The sequence below is a fragment of the Glycine max genome, chromosome 10 (assembly GCF_000004515.6).
Source record: "Glycine max cultivar Williams 82 chromosome 10, Glycine_max_v4.0, whole genome shotgun sequence".
Classification (NCBI taxonomy): Eukaryota; Viridiplantae; Streptophyta; class Magnoliopsida; order Fabales; family Fabaceae; genus Glycine; species Glycine max.
In genome coordinates, this window is record NC_038246.2 from 46,043,544 (window position 1) to 46,062,500 (window position 18,957).

An 18,957-nucleotide genomic window follows, 5' to 3' on the forward strand; every position below is an offset into this window, starting at 1 on the left:
GATAGCCAAAAAAACATCGAATAACCAGCAAGCATTTTAATTCAGTCAAATTCATCATATATTTAAGTTTTATTGTCATCCATTTCCAACTAATTAGAGAGTTCTAGTATATTTTTTTTTTTGACATCGAAAGTTCTGTTATTGAACAACACAATTAAAAAATGATGGTACACGTACAAAAGTGACAACTAAAAAGGAAAAAGAAAAGGCAAACAGAACTCGGGAAGCACTTCCTTAGATGACATGGGGTACACGTTCATCGAGTCAATGTATACAACAAAATGATGGTGCTTTGGCATTTAATTTAAGGCTACTCTTATAAATAATCCAAGATAATCCTAAAAAATTAAGGCAGGACTAGGTGGACTTTTATTTCTCAAACTATATTTCACTCAATTAACCAAAAGATTCACCAAAAGAGGGAAAAAAAACTAAAAGTGGGAGAGGGGTTTCGGTAAGACTTGTGTAGAAACTTGACATCTGAACAAAACAGATATCCACCGTAAGTAAACAATAACCTGAGAGATGATGTATTCTAATCCTTTTTAAAACCTGCTATTGGTATCTGGCTCAAAACCTTAGCATCAAACACTGCATACTGCTTTTTGATTTCAATCATTGCCTTCTCTCCTAATGCATCAACTTGGTCTTCATATTTCTCATACAGCAGTGGCAACGTGAACAGTGACACAAAAACTGTATCACCCCAAATGGATTCAATGTTAGGAAAATACCATTAAAATAGCCTTTTAATTATAGAACATAAAGACACGTAACAATGGAAAGAATGGAAGTAATATATGCATTTCTTACATAGGTAAAACAAGGTCATGAAGTTGAACCAACTCCCAATAACCGAGATAACCCATAATACAGCAATAACCTGGTAACATGACAAAAAACACCTTAATTAGTCCTACTTCAGCTGCTACTGTCTGCACAAAGTCTGTGAAGGCAAACATAACCACCAAACTAGACTATGTAAAGCATTGTGCAATATTAAAAATTGAATATGATATGAATAAAGGTGAATTTCAGTTTAACCTCAATTTCTCACAAAATCCAAAGAAATCTATTGGAATTTGACTGATTTCATCACAAAATTAGAGCTTCACATAAGGATGAAGGAAGGAATTATTCAACTTACGCTAAGGAACTTCTTTAAATCTCTCCCAGTTCCAATTTCCCGCACAATAACGAAGGCTCGGTTAATCTCAATTGTTAAAGCAGAAGCAACCTGATGAACGCATTCCTCAGGAAGTGCTACATGAGGGATGTGCAGTGAAGACCTAATTTAGAAAATGTCAAGACCAAACGGAAGTGCACATATTAAGAAACAAGATATAACAATTTACTATTAGGAGTGCATGGATTTTAAAGCTAAAGATCCTGATTTTTTTTTCACTCATATTTTGAAGGACACCAAATTAACTTGACGAAAAACAGTATAAAATTTTTAATGGCTTACTTGTGGATAAAGACAGATGCATTGGACCACAAGAAAAGTGCCGCGAGAGACACAATCAATAAATGGCAAATAAAAGTTATGAGGTGGTATTGCATCAACTCAAAGAAAATCCAGAAGGCAGTGCCTGCACCAAGTACGACTCCAGTGCTTCTCCTGTTCCTCCATAGCAAAATATCAGCAGCTGCAAGGGACACATGTAATGCAACATAATGACTAGATGGATTGGATTTATTTCCAAAAGTGAATAGATTTTATTTATCAGAAGGGATTTGTTCTACGCAAAGTGGATAGATAAATTCCAAATTCCTTTCCAATAATACAGTGTAGGATAACATTAAAAGCCAACCCCACAGTGCAGCTAATATGGAATGATGTATCAAAAGGTTTCGCAGACAACCTTCAACAAGAGACTGAATGGAACATAAGAAATACACGCTGACAAGCAAAATATTGTCTCCTTATAATATAATAAACCAAAGTCACCAAGCAATATTCCTTCCTTTCATCATAATTGTAATTTTTGACACTGCTCCATCTATTTTCTCAGCAAAAATTTATGCCAACAGTTTTGGATACACAGAAAAAAGAAACCTTCCTATATAGCTTCGATCCAAATTTGATTAATATATACAACTACATTATTACATAAATTTATATAAAATGTGACTTTTATAATAAAAAAAATGAAGTTTAACTTTGATATTCTTGTAAGTATATATTATCAACCAATTAAAAATGATCTACATATATTTGAAAGTAATTTTTACAAAAATCAATCATATTAAATTATATAAAAAAAATTAGATTACAGAGCCAATATATTTTAATAAAATTAAAAAAAAAAAGTTGATTAAATTGATTTAATTATAGCTACGACGATGGCACAATAAAAATCCAAAAACTCAATATAAATCAAGCATTCGTAAATATCTAATCTAATCTAACAACAATTGACATTTACGCCTCCTCGCCAAGATGATCAAATTAATATCAAATGCGATTAACAGAACACCGCCATCACCAACAACAATATGAGGTCGTTACGCTTCGATATATGACAATGTAAAAAAATATTCTAACGCGAGTCTCAGATCATACACGTCGCTGTAGAAATCAGAGTTAAGAGTTTTCTATCATACACGTAACTTCTCCGATCAAAGACGAAACAGACGCGACGAGTGATTAATGTATAACACGAGAAGATAAACAATGAGGAATGAAATAAAAAGTAATGAATGCAGATACGTTAGCGATGGAGATCGAGGAGCGAGGAGTTACGTTTTCCGCCGCCGAGGACCTTGTGGACGGGCTGATCGCGACCGAAGAGGCGGTAAACGTTGTTGGAAACGGTGGTCTTGGGCGGCGGCCTGTTGTTGTGGTCGTCATCGGAATCGGAATAGGAATCGGAATCGGAGTTGTGGTCGTGGAACTTCTCTTCTACCTTATCGCTGAAGGAATCTGTGTCCCCTGACGCCATGGATAATGAGACGAAGAATGAAACTAAGGAAGGAAGGAAGGAACGAAGGAGTCGCAGAGAAGAAGCGAGTTTCACTGAAGCGCCTCTATTTATATTTCTCGGATTGTTGAGTCCGAGCCTCAAGCTCGGAATGGTGGTTAGGAATGAATAACGGAAATCTTTCACTTCAGTTTAATATATAAACTCTTCACCATTCAAGACCACTTAATCAAGTGTGCCACTAATTTTTCTTTTTCTTATATTTATTTGAGTTTAAATACATCATATACCTAAGTTTCATTCCTATTGATAAGAAAGAAATAAAAGTCTTAGCGCTTCAATCGAAGTTGTTCACCATTCAAGGCCACTGAATGATTGAGGCACTAATATGTAATTTTTTTTCTTAGCCCGCATATTTAATTTCATATTAAAAAATCAATTCTGAGTGTAAAGTTGATTATCAGTTAAAACAATTTCAAATAACTTTTACAATGAATAAAAAAATTGAGTTTCACTATTAATATTCTTTCATAATAAAAACATCTATATATAAATCATATCATTTTAAAATCAACATTAACTAAAATTAATTTTATTAACACTCATCCAAACATAAACATTAAATTTATGTTCTTCAAAGTTGCAGATTATGAACGGTTTCTTTGTGTTTTGTTGTATAATTTTGGCTGGATTAGATCTGCGCCGCTTCTATTTAAGTCTTAGCTCCAAATTAACTTTATAATTTTATTATTTCCCTAAATGAATTAATCACTTATTTTTTAATCAAATCTTATGTTCTGGGCCTAAATTCCCATGCCATTCAGTTGCCATAAATGATGGGCTGAGTTTAAAGTTTGAAGGAAACGAGTTTCTTTGGGGGCCCAACATAGCTAAAGATCTATGCAACTATATGAAAGAATTTTGTTAACCAAAATCTTATCTTTTGAGGAAAAAAAAGAGAGAGAAGAGAAATACTATGAAGTACGAACATAACTTTTCATTTTAAATATATTTTCTTTGATTGATTCAAATTTACTAAAAATGATGATTTTTTTAGGACTTTTATTATATTTAATCATTTTTTCCTAATTTTGTAATTTTATTAAAAAAACTGTTAGTAAGAACGTATTATTGGCATTCTTCTAGTAAAAATAGACTATTGACCGTGTTTCCTCTCCTTCGCGTGAGGCTTATTTCCTTAGTAAGATGCGGTTTAACTTACGTAGTTATTTGAAATTTTGAAATCATCCAAAAATAAAAATAACAAATAAAAATATGCCCAACTCTTACTAGATAAACCTGCCATAAAACTTCTCATTTAAGTTCAAATAAAACTTATCTAACTGGGATCTGTTTGGTATGGTAGGAGTTAGAGTCTCAACATAATTGAAATGTCAATCTTTATTTCAAATAGATTCACCTTTTTTTTTTTTTTGCCATAAAAAAGCTGATCTAAGAATCCAAATCTGAAGCACAAAATGTTCAATTACCTTAGATGAGTAAGAGAAAAATAACAATTAAAAACAGAACTAAAGCCAGGGTCATTAATAAGAAAAAGATGGTAGTAAAAGCAGGAAGGGAAAGACCAAGAGTAAGAGTCTTTAGGCTTTGGGAAAGAAAAATAGCAGTCAGAACTCACAAGGTTCCGGAGGGTGTGATGAAAATAAATTCCTGATGGTGCTTCACTGCTTCTTCCCCAACTTAATTATAAGCGTGCATGATGCAATTACATTAAAACAAAAGTGGTCAACTTAGACAGAGGAGATTTACCTAGTTTCCTTTTCATTGTTCTCATCTTGCTTTTTGACTGCCATCTTCAATGCTTGCACCGTTGCCATATCCATGATTTCTGACGAGCTTTCCTTTGCAATGCAGGAGATGTATTGCTATTAATAACCTAGTTTTTTTTTTTATATAAAAAGTTATATTGAATTATTTTTCTATTTTTTAAAAATGATTCGAATAATATAAAGTATTCTTACTAGAGTTATTATAAACGAAGACTTTATTGTAAAATGCTCCAATTAAGCAAAGTTTGAAGCGTAGTACATGTTCTCTGTTTTTTTCCCCCACCAGATATCAGAGGTCATTTTTGTTTTACCACCTTTGTATATATAAAAATAAATCTCTTTATTTTCTTCAAATACATACAGGTCTTTTTGTTTTAAAATACTCGATTTCAATCTTAAACTAGTATTTCACCCCACTTTTTTGGTATTTTTAATTTTTCTCCTTAAAAGCAGAATTAGGTTAAATATAATTGAAAAGAAGTGATACGAGTACAGAGGACACAGAGCTTGGGAAGAAAGACGCTGAGGAAGAAGATGATCTAAGTAGGAGGGAAGAAGAGGATAGAGGGGTGCAAAGAGAAGGAAAGCCCAAAAGGAAGGTTATCAAGCCCAATTATCTAAAGGATTATGTTTAAGAGGGAAACAGAACAATATACTTCATCATACTTAGCCTTATGCCTAACAAATAGGAAAATTACGAATATATACTCATTCAAAGGATAATGACAAGCAATTCTGTTATATGCATATTCTAGAATTATTCCAGAAAGATAGCTCAGCATAATTCTGTTACTAGACCATCTATATAATATCATGTAAATAAAGCATAAGGAATGAGAAGATATTTTCCCTTAATTACCTTCTTCTTTCTCATCTCTTCTGTGGAGGGGTCTGGACCTCGAAATCCAGAGCTATCACTGGTGCTTTCATTGCCCTTCCGCTTCCATGGCTGATTCTGGTACTGATCGTGTCGAGGCAGCCTTAGACCGCCTCGCTTCCCGCATTGAGGACCTTTTGCAGCATGTGACTCCATCCGCTTCTTCCCCTTTTCCTCCTCGCAGTCCGATTCCTGCACACACACACCGAATGAAATTAGACGTTCCGAGATTCGATGGAACTGATCCTATGGGCTGGATTTTTAAAATTACTCAATTCTTTGAGTATCACGGCACTCCCGATTCTGATCGTATTACCATTGCTGCGTTTTATATGGAGGGACGGGCCCTTGCTTGGTTCCAATGGATGTCAAGCAACGGCCAATTCACCTCTTGGCCCGTATTTCTACAGGCCTTACAGACCAGGTTTGCTCCGTCCAATTACGAGGATCCCTCAGGATCCCTATTCAAGCTCATTCAGAAGACCACAGTTGCAGAATACTTATCTGAGTTCGAGGAGCTCGCGAACAGGGTCGTCGGCCTCCCTGCTCCGTTCCTTTTAAGCTGCTTCGTTTCTGGCCTTGCGCCGGAGATTCGTCGCGAGGTGATGATCAACCAACCGCTTACGGTGGCACAAGCGGCGGGTCTTGCGCGTCTCCACGAGGAGAAGTTGCGCGACCTCCGCTTCGATTTCCGCCAACCCAACCGACCTCGCCCTCTTCAGCTACCCCCTGTAGCCCCACCGCAGACTTCACCGCTCCCAACCTACACACCTCCGCGCGCCTCCACCCTTCCCCCTTTGCTTCCTCTGCCGCCACGTCCTAACCCGCAACCGCCACCGATGTTTCGTCGCCTGACCTCGGAGGAACTGGCGTCGCGCCGTGAGCGCGGCCTGTGTTTCTCATGTGATGAGAAATTTCACAAGGGCCATAGATGCGCCCCTAGGGTTCATCTACTGATAGCAGATGATGAAGACCCCCTTGACCCCGCGGGTTCTAATATAAATCCACCAGACCCTCCCGACCCGCTACCCGGCCCATTGGATGGACCCGACTCACCGGCCCACCTCAGCATCAACTCTTTAGCGGGTCATCTTGCACCCGAGACCTTGAGACTCCTCGGCACCATCTCCGGCGTTCCCGTCCTGGTGCTCATTGACGGTGGGAGCACCCACAATTTCATCCAGGAGCCACTCGTTCACCAATTGGGCCTTCCTTGTCAATCAACCAGCCCATTAAAGGTCATGGTAGGAAATGGGCAACATCTGCAATGCCATACGATTTGCAGTTCCACCACCCTCGTCCTTCAACATCATTCGTTCACCATGGACTTATATGTCCTACCCATTGCCGGCGCTAACATTATCTTGGGTGTCCAATGGTTACAGTCCTTGGGCCCAGTTTTAACTGATTATACAAAGCTCACCATGCAATTCTTTCATGATGACAGGTTCGTGGAGCTCCGCGGCGACCCCGACGCCCACAGGGAACTCTTATCGTCCCCACAATTCCGGCGTGTCTGCCGCCATCAACCATAGAGTCTCTACTTCCACATCACAGTGCTTCCGGTGGATTCCGCACAACCATTGACCAAGCCCGTTGACCCTCAGGTTCAACATCTTCTTCATCAATTCGCCATTCTCTTTCAAGACCCCACCACTCTTCCGCCGGCAAGAGACACGGACCATCAAATTCACCTTCTTCCACATGCGACACCAGTGAATGTCCGGCCATACAAGTATCCATATTACCAGAAACGCGAAATCGAAGCTCAGGTGGAAACTATGCTTCAACGGGGCTTAATTCAACCCAGCAAGAGCCCTTTCTCGTCGCCGGTATTATTGGTAAAGAAGTCTGATAACACATGGCGCTTCTGCGTGGACTATCGCGCATTGAATGCCCTGACCATCAAAGATCGTTTTCCGATTCCGACGATCGATGAGCTTCTGGATGAGCTCGGCGGTGCGTCTTGCTTTTCCAAATTGGAATTGTTGCAGGGGTATCACCAGATACGCATGCAACCGGAAGACATCCCGAAAACAGCCTTCAGGACGCATCACGGCCACTTTGAATTCAAAGTGATGCCCTTCGGTTTGTGTAATGCGCCTTCTTCATTCCAGGCAACCATGAACACTCTTTTCCGACCGTATCTCCGGCGATTCATCATCGTGTTCTTTGATGACATTCTCATCTATAGCGGTTCCCTCAGCGATCACTTACGTCATCTTCAGGCCACATTTCAGATACTCTATGAGAATCATTTTGTGCTTAAGCTCTCCAAATGCCTCTTTGCGCAGTCAGAAGTCGAATATTTGGGTCATCTGGTCTCACACAGAGGTGTTCAACCTGTCACTTCGAAGCTTGATGCCATTGCTCAGTGGCCAATACCACGTTCAGTCCGTGCTCTACGGAGTTTTCTTGGCCTCGCCGGATTCTACCGCAGGTTCATTCAGGGTTATGCCACCATTGCCGCCCCGCTTGTAAAGGCCACCACGGTTGAACCTCTCCAGTGGAACTCCTCCACTCAGGCAGCTTTTGACACTTTGAAACAGGCTCTAATCTCCGCTCCGGTCCTTTCTCTCCCTGATTTTCAATTGCCTTTTACAATTGAAACTGATGCGTCTGCAATCGGAATGGGGGCTGTATTGTCCCAACGGGGCCATCCCATAGCTTACTTTAGCAAGCCTTTTAGTCCAAAGTTGCTTCGAGCCTCGACTTATGTTAGAGAACTGTTTGCCATCACGGCCGCCGTGAAGAAGTGGCGGCAATACCTCCTTGGCCATAGCTTTATTATTTTAACAGACCATCGGAGCTTAAAAGAATTGATGAGTCAGGTTGTTCAAACACCTGAACAACATACTTACCTTGCAAGGTTAATGGGCTACGACTACCAGATCCAATATCGCTCCGGCAGTCACAATCAGGCCGCAGACGCACTATCCCGTTTGCCGGAAAACCCCTCTCAGGCCCTCCTCATCCTCTCTGTTCCATGTCTCACCTTTCTGGAGGAGCTTCATACCCAGCTTGCTGCGAATTCTTCTTTCCAACATCTCTTCCAAGAGGTACGGGATACTCCCGACAAACACCCTGATTTCTCCATTGCCAACAAGCTTCTGCTATATAAGGGCCGCATCTAGTTGCCGTCGGACATACCAATCATCAAGACCTTGCTCACAGAGTACCACGCCACCCCTACGGGGGGCCACGCCGGCGTCGCGAAAACGGTAGCTCGTCTCACCACCAATTTCTATTGGACTGGTCTACGAGATGACGTCATGCGCTTCATTGCAACCTGCGTTGACTGCCAGGTCACCAAATATGAGACTAAGAAAACAGCTGGACTTCTCTGCCCTCTCCCTGTTCCCACTCAACCTTGGTCGGACTTATCCTTGGATTTCATATGTGGGTTACCACCGTATCGGGGCAACACGACGATTCTCGTTGTCGTGGATCGCTTCTCGAAAGGCATCCACTTGGGCATGCTCCCTCAAAGCCACACCGCTCTTGCTGTCGCTCGGCTCTTTTTGGACTTAGTGGTGAAGATACACGGCCTTCCCCGGAGCCTCGTTTCGGACCGTGACCCTCTCTTCATTAGTCAGCTATGGCAAGAATTATTTAAATCCAGTGGTACCCAGCTTCGGATGAGTTCTACATATCATCCACAAAGCGATGGGCAGACGGAGGTCTTAAATAGAGTAGTAGAGCAGTATCTGCGTGCGTTTGTCCACAGGAAACCGACAAGCTGGGGAAAATTATTACCATGGGTTGAGTGGTCGCACAATACCTCTTGGATGGCCAGCACGGGCACCACCCCTTATGAGATTACTTTCGGCCGGAAGCCCTTCAATTTTCCCGATTATCTTGCGGGGTCTTCTAAAATTGAGGCAGTGGAGGAAATCTTAACTGATAGAGACACTACCTTCCAGTTGGTTCGCAAAAAGTTGCTGAAAGCTCAAAGCAAGATGAAACTTTATGCTGATCAACATCGTCGGGATGTACAGTTCACCGTTGGTGATTGGGTCTTGGTCCGCCTTCGTCCTTACCGTCAATTTTCTGCAAAAGATAAGCACCACACGAATGAGAAACTAGCCCGTCGCTATTATGGTCCCTTTCAAGTTGTTGCTAAGCTCCGACCCGTGGCATATCGTCTAGCGCTACCAGAGGGGGTCCGGCTCCACCCCGTGTTTCATTGCTCGAAGCTTAAGCCCTTTCGCGGGGATCCAGATTCCTCATCCCCTCTGCCTTTACCAGCCACTTTCCATGAAAATCAACCACTCGTCTCTCCCCTCTCTATCCTGGATTTTCGTCGGGAAACCTCTGATCCCCAGAGTCCGTGGCAAGTCTTGGTCCAGTGGCAGGGTCTTCCACCGGAGGAAACGTCATGGGAAGATTGGCATCAGCTTTGCCAGGATTATCACCTTGAGGACAAGGTGATCCTGCAAGGGCCGAGGGATGATACGAGTACAGAGGACACAGAGCTTGGGAAGGAAGACGCTGAGGAAGAAGATGATCTGAGTAAGAGGGAAGAAGAGGATAGAGGGGTGCAAAGAGAAGGAAAGCCCAAAAGGAAGGTTATCAAGCCCAATTATCTAAAGGATTATGTTTAAGAGGGAAACAGAACAATATACTTCATCATACTTAGCCTTATGCCTAACAAATAGGAAAATTACGAATATATACTCATTCAAAGGATAATGACAAGCAATTCTGTTATATGCATATTCTAGAATTATTCCAGAAAGACAGCTCAGCATAATTCTATTACTAGATCATCTATATGATATCATGTAAATAAAGCATAAGGAATGAGAAGATATTTTCCCTTAATTACCTTCTTCTTTCTCATCTCTTCTGTGGAGGGGTCTGGACCTCGAAATCCAGAGCTATCAAGAAGTGTTGAAAAATTCAGTTGTTTACATTTTTATAAAAAGGGAGGTAAAGCTTTAAAAAAAAGTTAAGCGAAATAGTATTAAAAATAAATTTCACGCCTTAACTTTTCTCTTCCTCCCTGTATACAATTAAAAAAGCTTTAAAGCTAGAATTTTTTTTTTAAGCTAAAACTATTAAATAATTTCTACTTTGTTTTTAAAATCTCTATTTTAAACTTTAACTTTAAAGTGGGTTTTAACTTTCAAGTCATAAAAACTTTGGACAAAAATAGGTTATATATATATATTCAAGGAAAATAGGTTAACATATAGTAGGCTGATCGAATTATTATTATTATTATGAAGCGTATTCACAAATAGGCTTAATTGTTAAGGTTTTCGATAGTCAAAGTTTATTAGGTGTTTAGGTAAGTTCTCTTGTTCTTTTAAGAGTTCTTGGTGACAGTTTATTACCTGTAATAAAATTAAGTTTATCTGTTGTGAAACAGGGAAAAAACATGAGTTGTTTATTTTCTGGTCTTATGAAGATTTAAGGAGGTGACAGATTTTAACTTGGATAAATAGGAGAGCTTAAATTAGCGAATGTTATTATCTAGTTTGTGAATTGCGGGAAAAATTAAGAAAGCTCCAACGCCCTTTTTTGCGTGTATTATTTTCCAGTAAAATTTATTTCTTCAGTCTTCATATCTTTCTTATATTTCATCAAGACAATTTTTCTTTATTGCCAAGAGACTTCAATTGTTTTAGGCTGAACTATAAGAAGTTGTAAATGAAGTGTATCGTACAGTGCAGAGTTGAATGATAGTGATCTTCTCTCTCAATCTTGGTTTGATAGCTCCTGATCTCAGTCTTGTTGATTTAATCACAATAGACACAAATGCAATAGGATCGTCAATTTTCAATAATTGGTTGGTTTTCTAGTGTTTGTAAGAATTTAAAACAACAAAAAAAAAATTAAAATTTAAACTACAACTTTATTTGTTTCCTGTTTTTGAAAAATGTTTTGTATTTTAAAAATAATTTTTTCTTCAGTTTTAAAAATAAAAAATCAAAATTTCCAAGTTACGTTCTTGCTTGTACGTACCCTCACATCCTTTTCCCTCACCTACTTTCTAAAAATTATTTTTAAAATGGTATCACAAAATGATTTTTTAAAATTTTGAAAAATAAAACACAAATAAATATATCCTAAATTTAATAGACTGGGACAATTTAAGATCTGTTGATTAGAAATAAAAAAAAATAACATGAGAGTCTCATAACCATATATGGCTCTGATATTAAACTGCCAGCTTCATAAATCATAGTCACTTCCTAGTAAACGCAAGCTAACAATCTCCATTCACATTTCAATCTTTCTTGGCCGATTATCCATCCTTCAATGAATTTGATAAATTAGATTTCGTAAGCAATTTTTTTTCTTTCTATTTTGACCAATGAGTACAGCATTTACTAGTCGTAGTTGACATGCGTTTTGGTGCGTTACCCACATGGTGCCATATCCTAACCTGCCGCCCCCACACCATTTTCTAATTTCTAAAAATCCTTCTACTCATTCTTATAATATCCCTTCATTAATTTCTCCATCACATCTTAATGATCATATTTCTTATATTTATTTCATCTATTCTGTCACGCCTCACCCAAAATATAAAAACAAAATTTCATCTGTCACTTATCTTCCAGTCTCCACATGCTCCAAAGATCCACTATTCATATGATTAATTCAATTTTCTTTAATTAATTGCAAGCCATTTTGTAACAGTTAAAGAACATGACTTGTCCATGTTCATCTGAAATCACATACCCAATTCGCATTAATCTAAGTGAAAAAGGACCATGTATTCAGTTCTCACAGTATCCAGTCAAAGGAGCCAAGGAGGTTACCAAATGGAACACACACAAAATATCAATTCCACCCACCTATATTCTCCTTTCTATATATGAACATGCAAAGACACAAATTTCTCTACAATACTTGGCAAGCTTCTAATTTCTTATTTTAGTTTGGTGCTGAAAACCACACAAAACTTTATGGTTGCAAATTCTGTTCTTGTCCCCACTAGTATGGAGCATGAAGACCCCACTTAGAAATTTCTGCAAGGGAGAATCATTTGACCAATTGATCCAATTTTTATTGTCCTAATAGCGACAGAAAGTGCCACAACCAACCACCGGAACAGAACCAACACAAATGTCATACTGGCGACCATCAATTTGAACAAGAAAATTAAGAATTTGGAACGATGTTAGTTTTACAAAATTCAAATTGAATGTTCGAATTCAAATTTAACCGGTACCGATTTAACTTAACTTCTACGATCATTCGTCAAGAAAAATGCCAATTACAATTTTGCATGCATGTGTTTACTAGATAAGGTCCAAATTGTAATGTTGGCTAAATTCATTATAGGTACAGAAAGAGACCTAGAATTAACAATGGGTTAAGAAAACAATAATTTTGTGACAATGGTCTGGGGTATTCTTACGGAGTTAAGCTACAAATCACTATGGCTTTTGAAAGAGTCTTCTCATAATAATTAAGATTTATCAGCATTCCAAATTTTCGTTGAATGAATCTACTCTCGCAGCCAACAGTAGTATCATTAAAGCAGCTTAATCTACATCTAGAGAAAGAGAAGCATTAACTACTTTATTTTAAAAACCTTGAGTTCAGTTTATGTTAAAAATATGCAGAGTAAGATTTAAAAAAGGAAATAATAAATAAATAAATCACGGAACAAAACAAAGCAACAAAACAAAATGTCCTTAAGATCTCATATCATAATATATAGTCTAGTAAGCTTAAAAAATACATTCAATCTTCGTAGACCCAGCAATAAATTCTGCCGAAGTAAGAGGAATCAACCCCGTGTCGTGCTAGCCATAAACCAGACAGATTTCCTTTTGAAATTGGCAAGAGGTGAGGGGATAAGAAAAAATAAAACTTTTATGTAACATCACACACCCTTACACTGTGGGTACAATACCTTGTTCTTATCCAATTCTAATACGACCAAGATCATCATGCAACTATATTTACTTTAAACTATTACCAGTCAAATGAATATCAGAATATCTCCCTGTAGTACTAGAATCTTATGAATGATTAAATTCTTTTCCTCTTTATTGAGTCCGCACCTTGGTAAAAAAGAACATGGTTTTAGGATAGATAGATAATATAATATAAGTTTAAACATATGTTTTTAGGATAGATACATAATATAATGTAAGTTTAAATATATGTTTAAACTTTCTGATAAATAATTGAGTTTTATTTTGGTTTCTTAATAAAAAAAAATGTTGTGAGTTTTTTATATATTAAAATTTTAATTTTGAATCTATGTTATTTATTAAGTAATAAGGCGATATCATTATAATAGTTGAAAGTATAGAAAATATCAGTTTGTAAGGTAACATTTATCATTTTTTTAATATATCATAAACTCAAAATAATAAATAAATGTAGTAAAAAATCTGAATAAAGTTTAATTATTTATGAGAGATCTTAAAATTATATTTAAGTCTATAATATATATTTTTCTGGGTTAGGAGTCACTATAGTTCAATATTCTGGCTCAGAACCCTTTGAAACTTGAAAGGTACCTTTCAGATGTAAAATTTGAGCTTGGTTATGGTTGTAGCATGTTTGTTGTGAAGGCCGTGTGTGTGGCTGTGTAAAAGATTGATAAGCAGTTAAGATAGTGATTTTCCGTTGTCACTGCATCAGAGGGAATCTTAAGGAAAAAAAACTTAAGCAATTCGATGAGGACCACAAAATATTCCAAACTACGCAAGATCAACATTATTCCCAAGTATACACACATATAATGCAGCTTTTAGGGTTATGATCTGTAGGACACTAGGTGATGCAAGTTCAGGTCCATACAAATACAATGCATTAAAATTTTGTCTTGCCTTTTTCACTTTTCTTTTGTTACACCAAAAACATTATTTCTTGGTTATATATGATTCCATCATTTTCATCTTTCACTTTCTGGGAAATTTTTCCCTTTTTTCAATTAATGATTGATGTTGATGACTATGTCGTATAATTATAATAAGAGATTTTCTAGATACTTTCATTTTTTTAATATTCATTAAATTTTGTCTCTGATTGAATTAAACAGTGTCTCAACAGCTAATAATCCCTACTAGATACGGGACCAACCCTATGAAATCCCTTAGAATTCCCAAGCATTAGAAAGAAAAAAAAATATTAACAATCTCAACTTGTAATAATTTCAGGCAGGTATGGAGGATATATATAAAAGTAAGCCATGATGCTTGAAACATTGTTTTCATTAGCTGCGGGGTACTAATTGATTTGGAAATGTGCTCAAAATAGTCCTGCATAACATAAGGACTTTGGGAGGTTGGTTTAGTATTCTTACTTAAGGCCCACTAATTATGTTGCCGCTAATTAAATAAAGAATGATGTTCTACCTAGTTAGAGACAATCCGTTTGAATTAAAATTTGTATGAGCATAATTCATGGACACGAAATTCATTAAAGTCCAAGTATTCACATTTTTTTCTGCCAAAATCTAAATTGTAGCGGATTAATTTATAATTCTTGTTTTACATCTTGCATTTTATATATATTTTTTTCACAAATTTTCTCATTAAACCTTTTACAAGCATTTTTTGCAACACAATAAAAAAAAGAAGAGTGCAAGAGTAGCGAAACGGAGTTAACAAGAAGTCAAACCTTTAGAAGCAAAAGACTTGGACCCTTGTGCTCATTCAACGGCACAAAGACTTGGACCTCTTCAAAGATAGGTGTAGTCACATAGGATGGGGTCCTAAAAGCAGCAGAACATGCGTGCTCTAGCTTTGCACCTAAATGACTTTGCCTTGTAAAAGAACCCTATTTTCTGACTTGCACCAGCTCTTTTTAATTGGTCTCTCTGTAAAGAAAGAAAGAAAGAATGGTAAAGCAGCAGTTGATAGCCCTTACGTTTCCTTTGCTCTGCATTTTCTCTCTTTTTTATGAGCCCTTTCTTTTTTAACCCTTTTCTCTTTCGTTTTCTTTTCCTTTTCTTCCCCTCTACCTTTTTGGAAGTTTCCTTTCACCATCCCCTAACCCACCCTCTCTCTCTCCATCAGAAATAGCATATGCTGCATGCAGTTTAAGACCCACATATGATACTATCCCCTATTTTCAGTCTTTTATCCAATTCCTTGTTCAATTAAAAAGAGAAAAAAAAAATCAAGTATAAATTTATAATTGTCATAATAATAATAACAAGTTTAATGTTATCTTTAATGATTTGTCTATAATTAAAATTAAAATTACCAATAGAGTACCACGAATAAATTAAACAATGGGTTGAAATCAAATGTTAAATGATCTTATAATCATTCAAAATCTCATCAAATAGGGCATACTTTTTAACTGAAGTGTTTGGCTTAGTTTGATAAATTATGGCCCATACCTTCACATAAAATAACCCTACATTTAAAATCTTGAGCCAAAAATGGCATTATATCACTGTGAAGCAGAGATATAGCTAGGACTAGAATATATAAGAGCAGAGATTAGTATTTGATGGTGGGATCAGAAGTGGGCCAAACAAATCTCAGTTTTCAAATTTACCTGTGGAACTCTGATGAAGACTGAAACGCTTCGTTCATGACCCTGTATGCGTCCAAGGACTGAGGTCAGAGACACTGTACATTACTCAGTGCCTTTTACTATATTTTTAATTATTTTTTTATCTAGTCACTCTTTCACCAGTCACCACCACATGGTCACAAACAAAACAATCAATTTTAGAAACGTAAAAATAAAATAAAAGAACAAAATGAAACAAAAAGCAAAAGCTAAACCCCCTCTGATTCCCGAAGAAAGCACCGTATTCAATGCTTACACAAGCGCCATTAAACGAAGTGAAAAGCTAAACCCTCTTCTCTTCTCTCTCTCTCTCTCTCTCTCTTATTTTATTTTGTTCATTCACCTTACTGTCCCTATAAAACCCAAAACTCAACCCCACCCAAAAACAGAACCCTCTTCTTCTACCTCTCTCTCTCTCTCTCTCTCTCTCCAGATTCTTCCCCTTCCATGGATGCTTTGAACTTCCTCAAATTCTGGAGAAACGCCACCATGAGCACAACCTCCGAACCCCACCTTGTTGTTGAAACCGACACCGAATCCGACGAAGACGACTCATTCTTCGACTTGGAGCTCACGCCACTCGATTTCGACAACAAAGAAAACAACACCAACACCACCACAACCAAAAACGACGACGACCCAAAACAAACGACAACAAGCGAACTCAAAAGTCTTGGCTCCAAAGACAACTTACTCAGCAAAACAGACAATGGCGTTCAGCGTAAAACACCACTTCCCCTGTCTCCTCCTTCCGAACCTATCTCCAAACGTAAGGTCCTCCCAATCGAACCTATCTCCAAACCTCAGTCCCCCATTGCGCTTCTCAGGTCCGCCCCGAGCTTCAGAATCTTCATGTTCCGAAAGCGAAACAGAACACCTCCACAACAGAAAACAGAGCACTCTGTTAACGAAGCAAAAGTCTTTGCGGTGAAGCTCAGCGTCGACGATTTTCGTTCCTCTCCCGCGCTCAGCAGGGACAACAGCACGAGAAGCTTTGGGAGCAAGGTTCGGGGTTTGAGCTACGAGGAAGAACCGAAGCCGGAGCGGTTTTCGAAGGAGGTGTTGCGGAAGTACCTGAAGCTGATAAAGCCGCTATATGTTAAAGTTTCTAAGAGGTATAGTGATAAGGTGAGGTTCTCCGGTGAGGGTTATGCGGCGTCGCCGTCGTCGTCGCCGTCGGTCGCCTCTGTTTCTTCGAGGACGGAGAAACAGGGGAAGGGGATGAGGGTGGTTTCGAAGCATTTAGGAAAGAGTAGGTCGGCGTCGTCGACGGTGGCGGGTGTTAGTTCTCCGGCGAAGAAGAGCGATGACACGATGCAGCAGCAGCTTGATGGGATCCAAAGCGCCATCCTTCACTGCAAAAGGTCCTTCAACTCCAGAGGTAACTTTTTCTTTCACTAATGTTACATTTAAATATTTAATTAATTAGGTTAATTATTCTGATTTATGAGTTGTAACGTAATTTTAATTTTAATTTGATTTTGTTTTTGCAGAAGGATCAATGTATTCGGTGAGGAAATCATTTGATGGTGAACATGGGGAAAAAGTGTAATCTTGAGGATTTTGTTGTGAAAGAAGAAGCTCAAGCTGATACAACAGAAGAGAAGAGAAAAAAATGTTATTTTTTTGTATTATCTATCTAGTGCATTGTAAAGAAAAGGGAAAGAGGGGAGAGGGATAGTTGTGATGATTAGTGAGTGTGTGGGAGGCAGGCTCCCCTCCCCTGGTGGTCAGTGAATGTATGTAAATTAATGGTTAATGGGGCATTATGAAAAGAATCAAAGGGATCTTCTACTGTATCTCTGTCTGCTGTGTGTGGGTTTTGCACTTTGCACTCTGCTTGAGGTTTATTTTGATATTGATTTGATGCCCATCAAATGATTCAAGGCAACAACATTTTCATTTTGTGATCATTGAGATGACTTCCAAGTTCCATCTCAACTCAATTCTAATGCCTTTCTTCTTTACATCCTTCTTGCAATGGCTGGTGACAAACAAGTGATGTGAGAGAAGTATTTTGATGGCAAGAATTTTGTGAAATTAATTTGAGACACCGGTGAGTTTAATTGCCTGTTAATGTTTAGTCTAAAATAGCGAAATAGAAATTGCTTCAAATATGAATTTTAAAATCATTTTTATTAAGTAAATAATTACTCTAATATGATTAGATGAGAAAATTATACTGAATAGTAGAGAATGTTGATGGGGGGAGTTTTTCTAGATGATAAACGGTTCTGAAAAACAGCTAGATATGAGAATGTACTGGGTAAATTTTACACTGCTATAAACGTGGGTCAATTTTGCGAATGTAAATATATTAAATACTAGGATGTTAAGAAATTAAAAGAAATTTTTTAGACTAAATGATCTTTTTAGGCTAAATTTTTGTTCTTTTATCTTTTTAGACTAAATTTTTTTGTCTTGTATTTGTTTCTTTCAAGCTAAACAATTCTGTATGAGTTGAGACTCAATCATGCTTCGCTCCTTTTCCAATCCCTGATTTTCAATCCCAATCTCGTGACTCAAGTTTCCAATTCCAAACTTTTCCCATGAGACCTTGTTTGATTTTTGTGACTTGTAATACTTTCAGAATCAAACTAGATTTAAGATTTCAAAATTTCAAAACCAATTTCATCTTTCACCAACCCTAATTCCCTTTTTATCTAACTTGAAAATCACAAACCCAACCCACAACACCAGAAGAGAGCGGATTAGATGGAACGAGGCCAAGGCGACCACAAGAGGGGAGGAAACAAAGAAGTGAGGGTGAAATGTGAGAAAGAATTGAAGGAAGTGAGGGATTGAGAGGGAACAAGAGAGTTTGGAGATGGGAGAGAGGATTGGAGAAGCTTACGAGGCATAT

The 18,957-nt window shown here is 37.8% G+C and overlaps 2 protein-coding genes across 2 annotated transcripts; one reads left to right on the forward strand and one right to left on the reverse strand.

Annotated features, from left to right (window-relative positions):
• Window positions 1-219: 219 nt before the first annotated feature.
• LOC100790190 (reticulon-like protein B1) lies at window positions 220-3,249 on the reverse strand. The gene is made up of 5 exons (XM_006589455.4): window positions 2,747-3,249; window positions 1,469-1,649; window positions 1,148-1,289; window positions 814-883; window positions 220-696 (listed from the first exon to the last, which is right to left on the reverse strand). Exons 1-5 carry the CDS (start codon window positions 2,943-2,945, stop codon window positions 536-538), a joined length of 753 nt encoding a protein of 250 aa, XP_006589518.1. The 5' UTR covers window positions 2,946-3,249; the 3' UTR covers window positions 220-535.
• A 13,048-nt stretch (window positions 3,250-16,297) lies between these two features.
• On the forward strand, window positions 16,298-17,893 carry LOC102669208 (membrane-associated kinase regulator 5). Its single transcript, XM_006589456.4, has 2 exons — window positions 16,298-17,475; window positions 17,588-17,893. Exons 1-2 carry the CDS (start codon window positions 16,542-16,544, stop codon window positions 17,644-17,646), a joined length of 993 nt encoding a protein of 330 aa, XP_006589519.1. The 5' UTR covers window positions 16,298-16,541; the 3' UTR covers window positions 17,647-17,893.
• The last annotated feature ends 1,064 nt before the right edge of the window (window positions 17,894-18,957 follow it).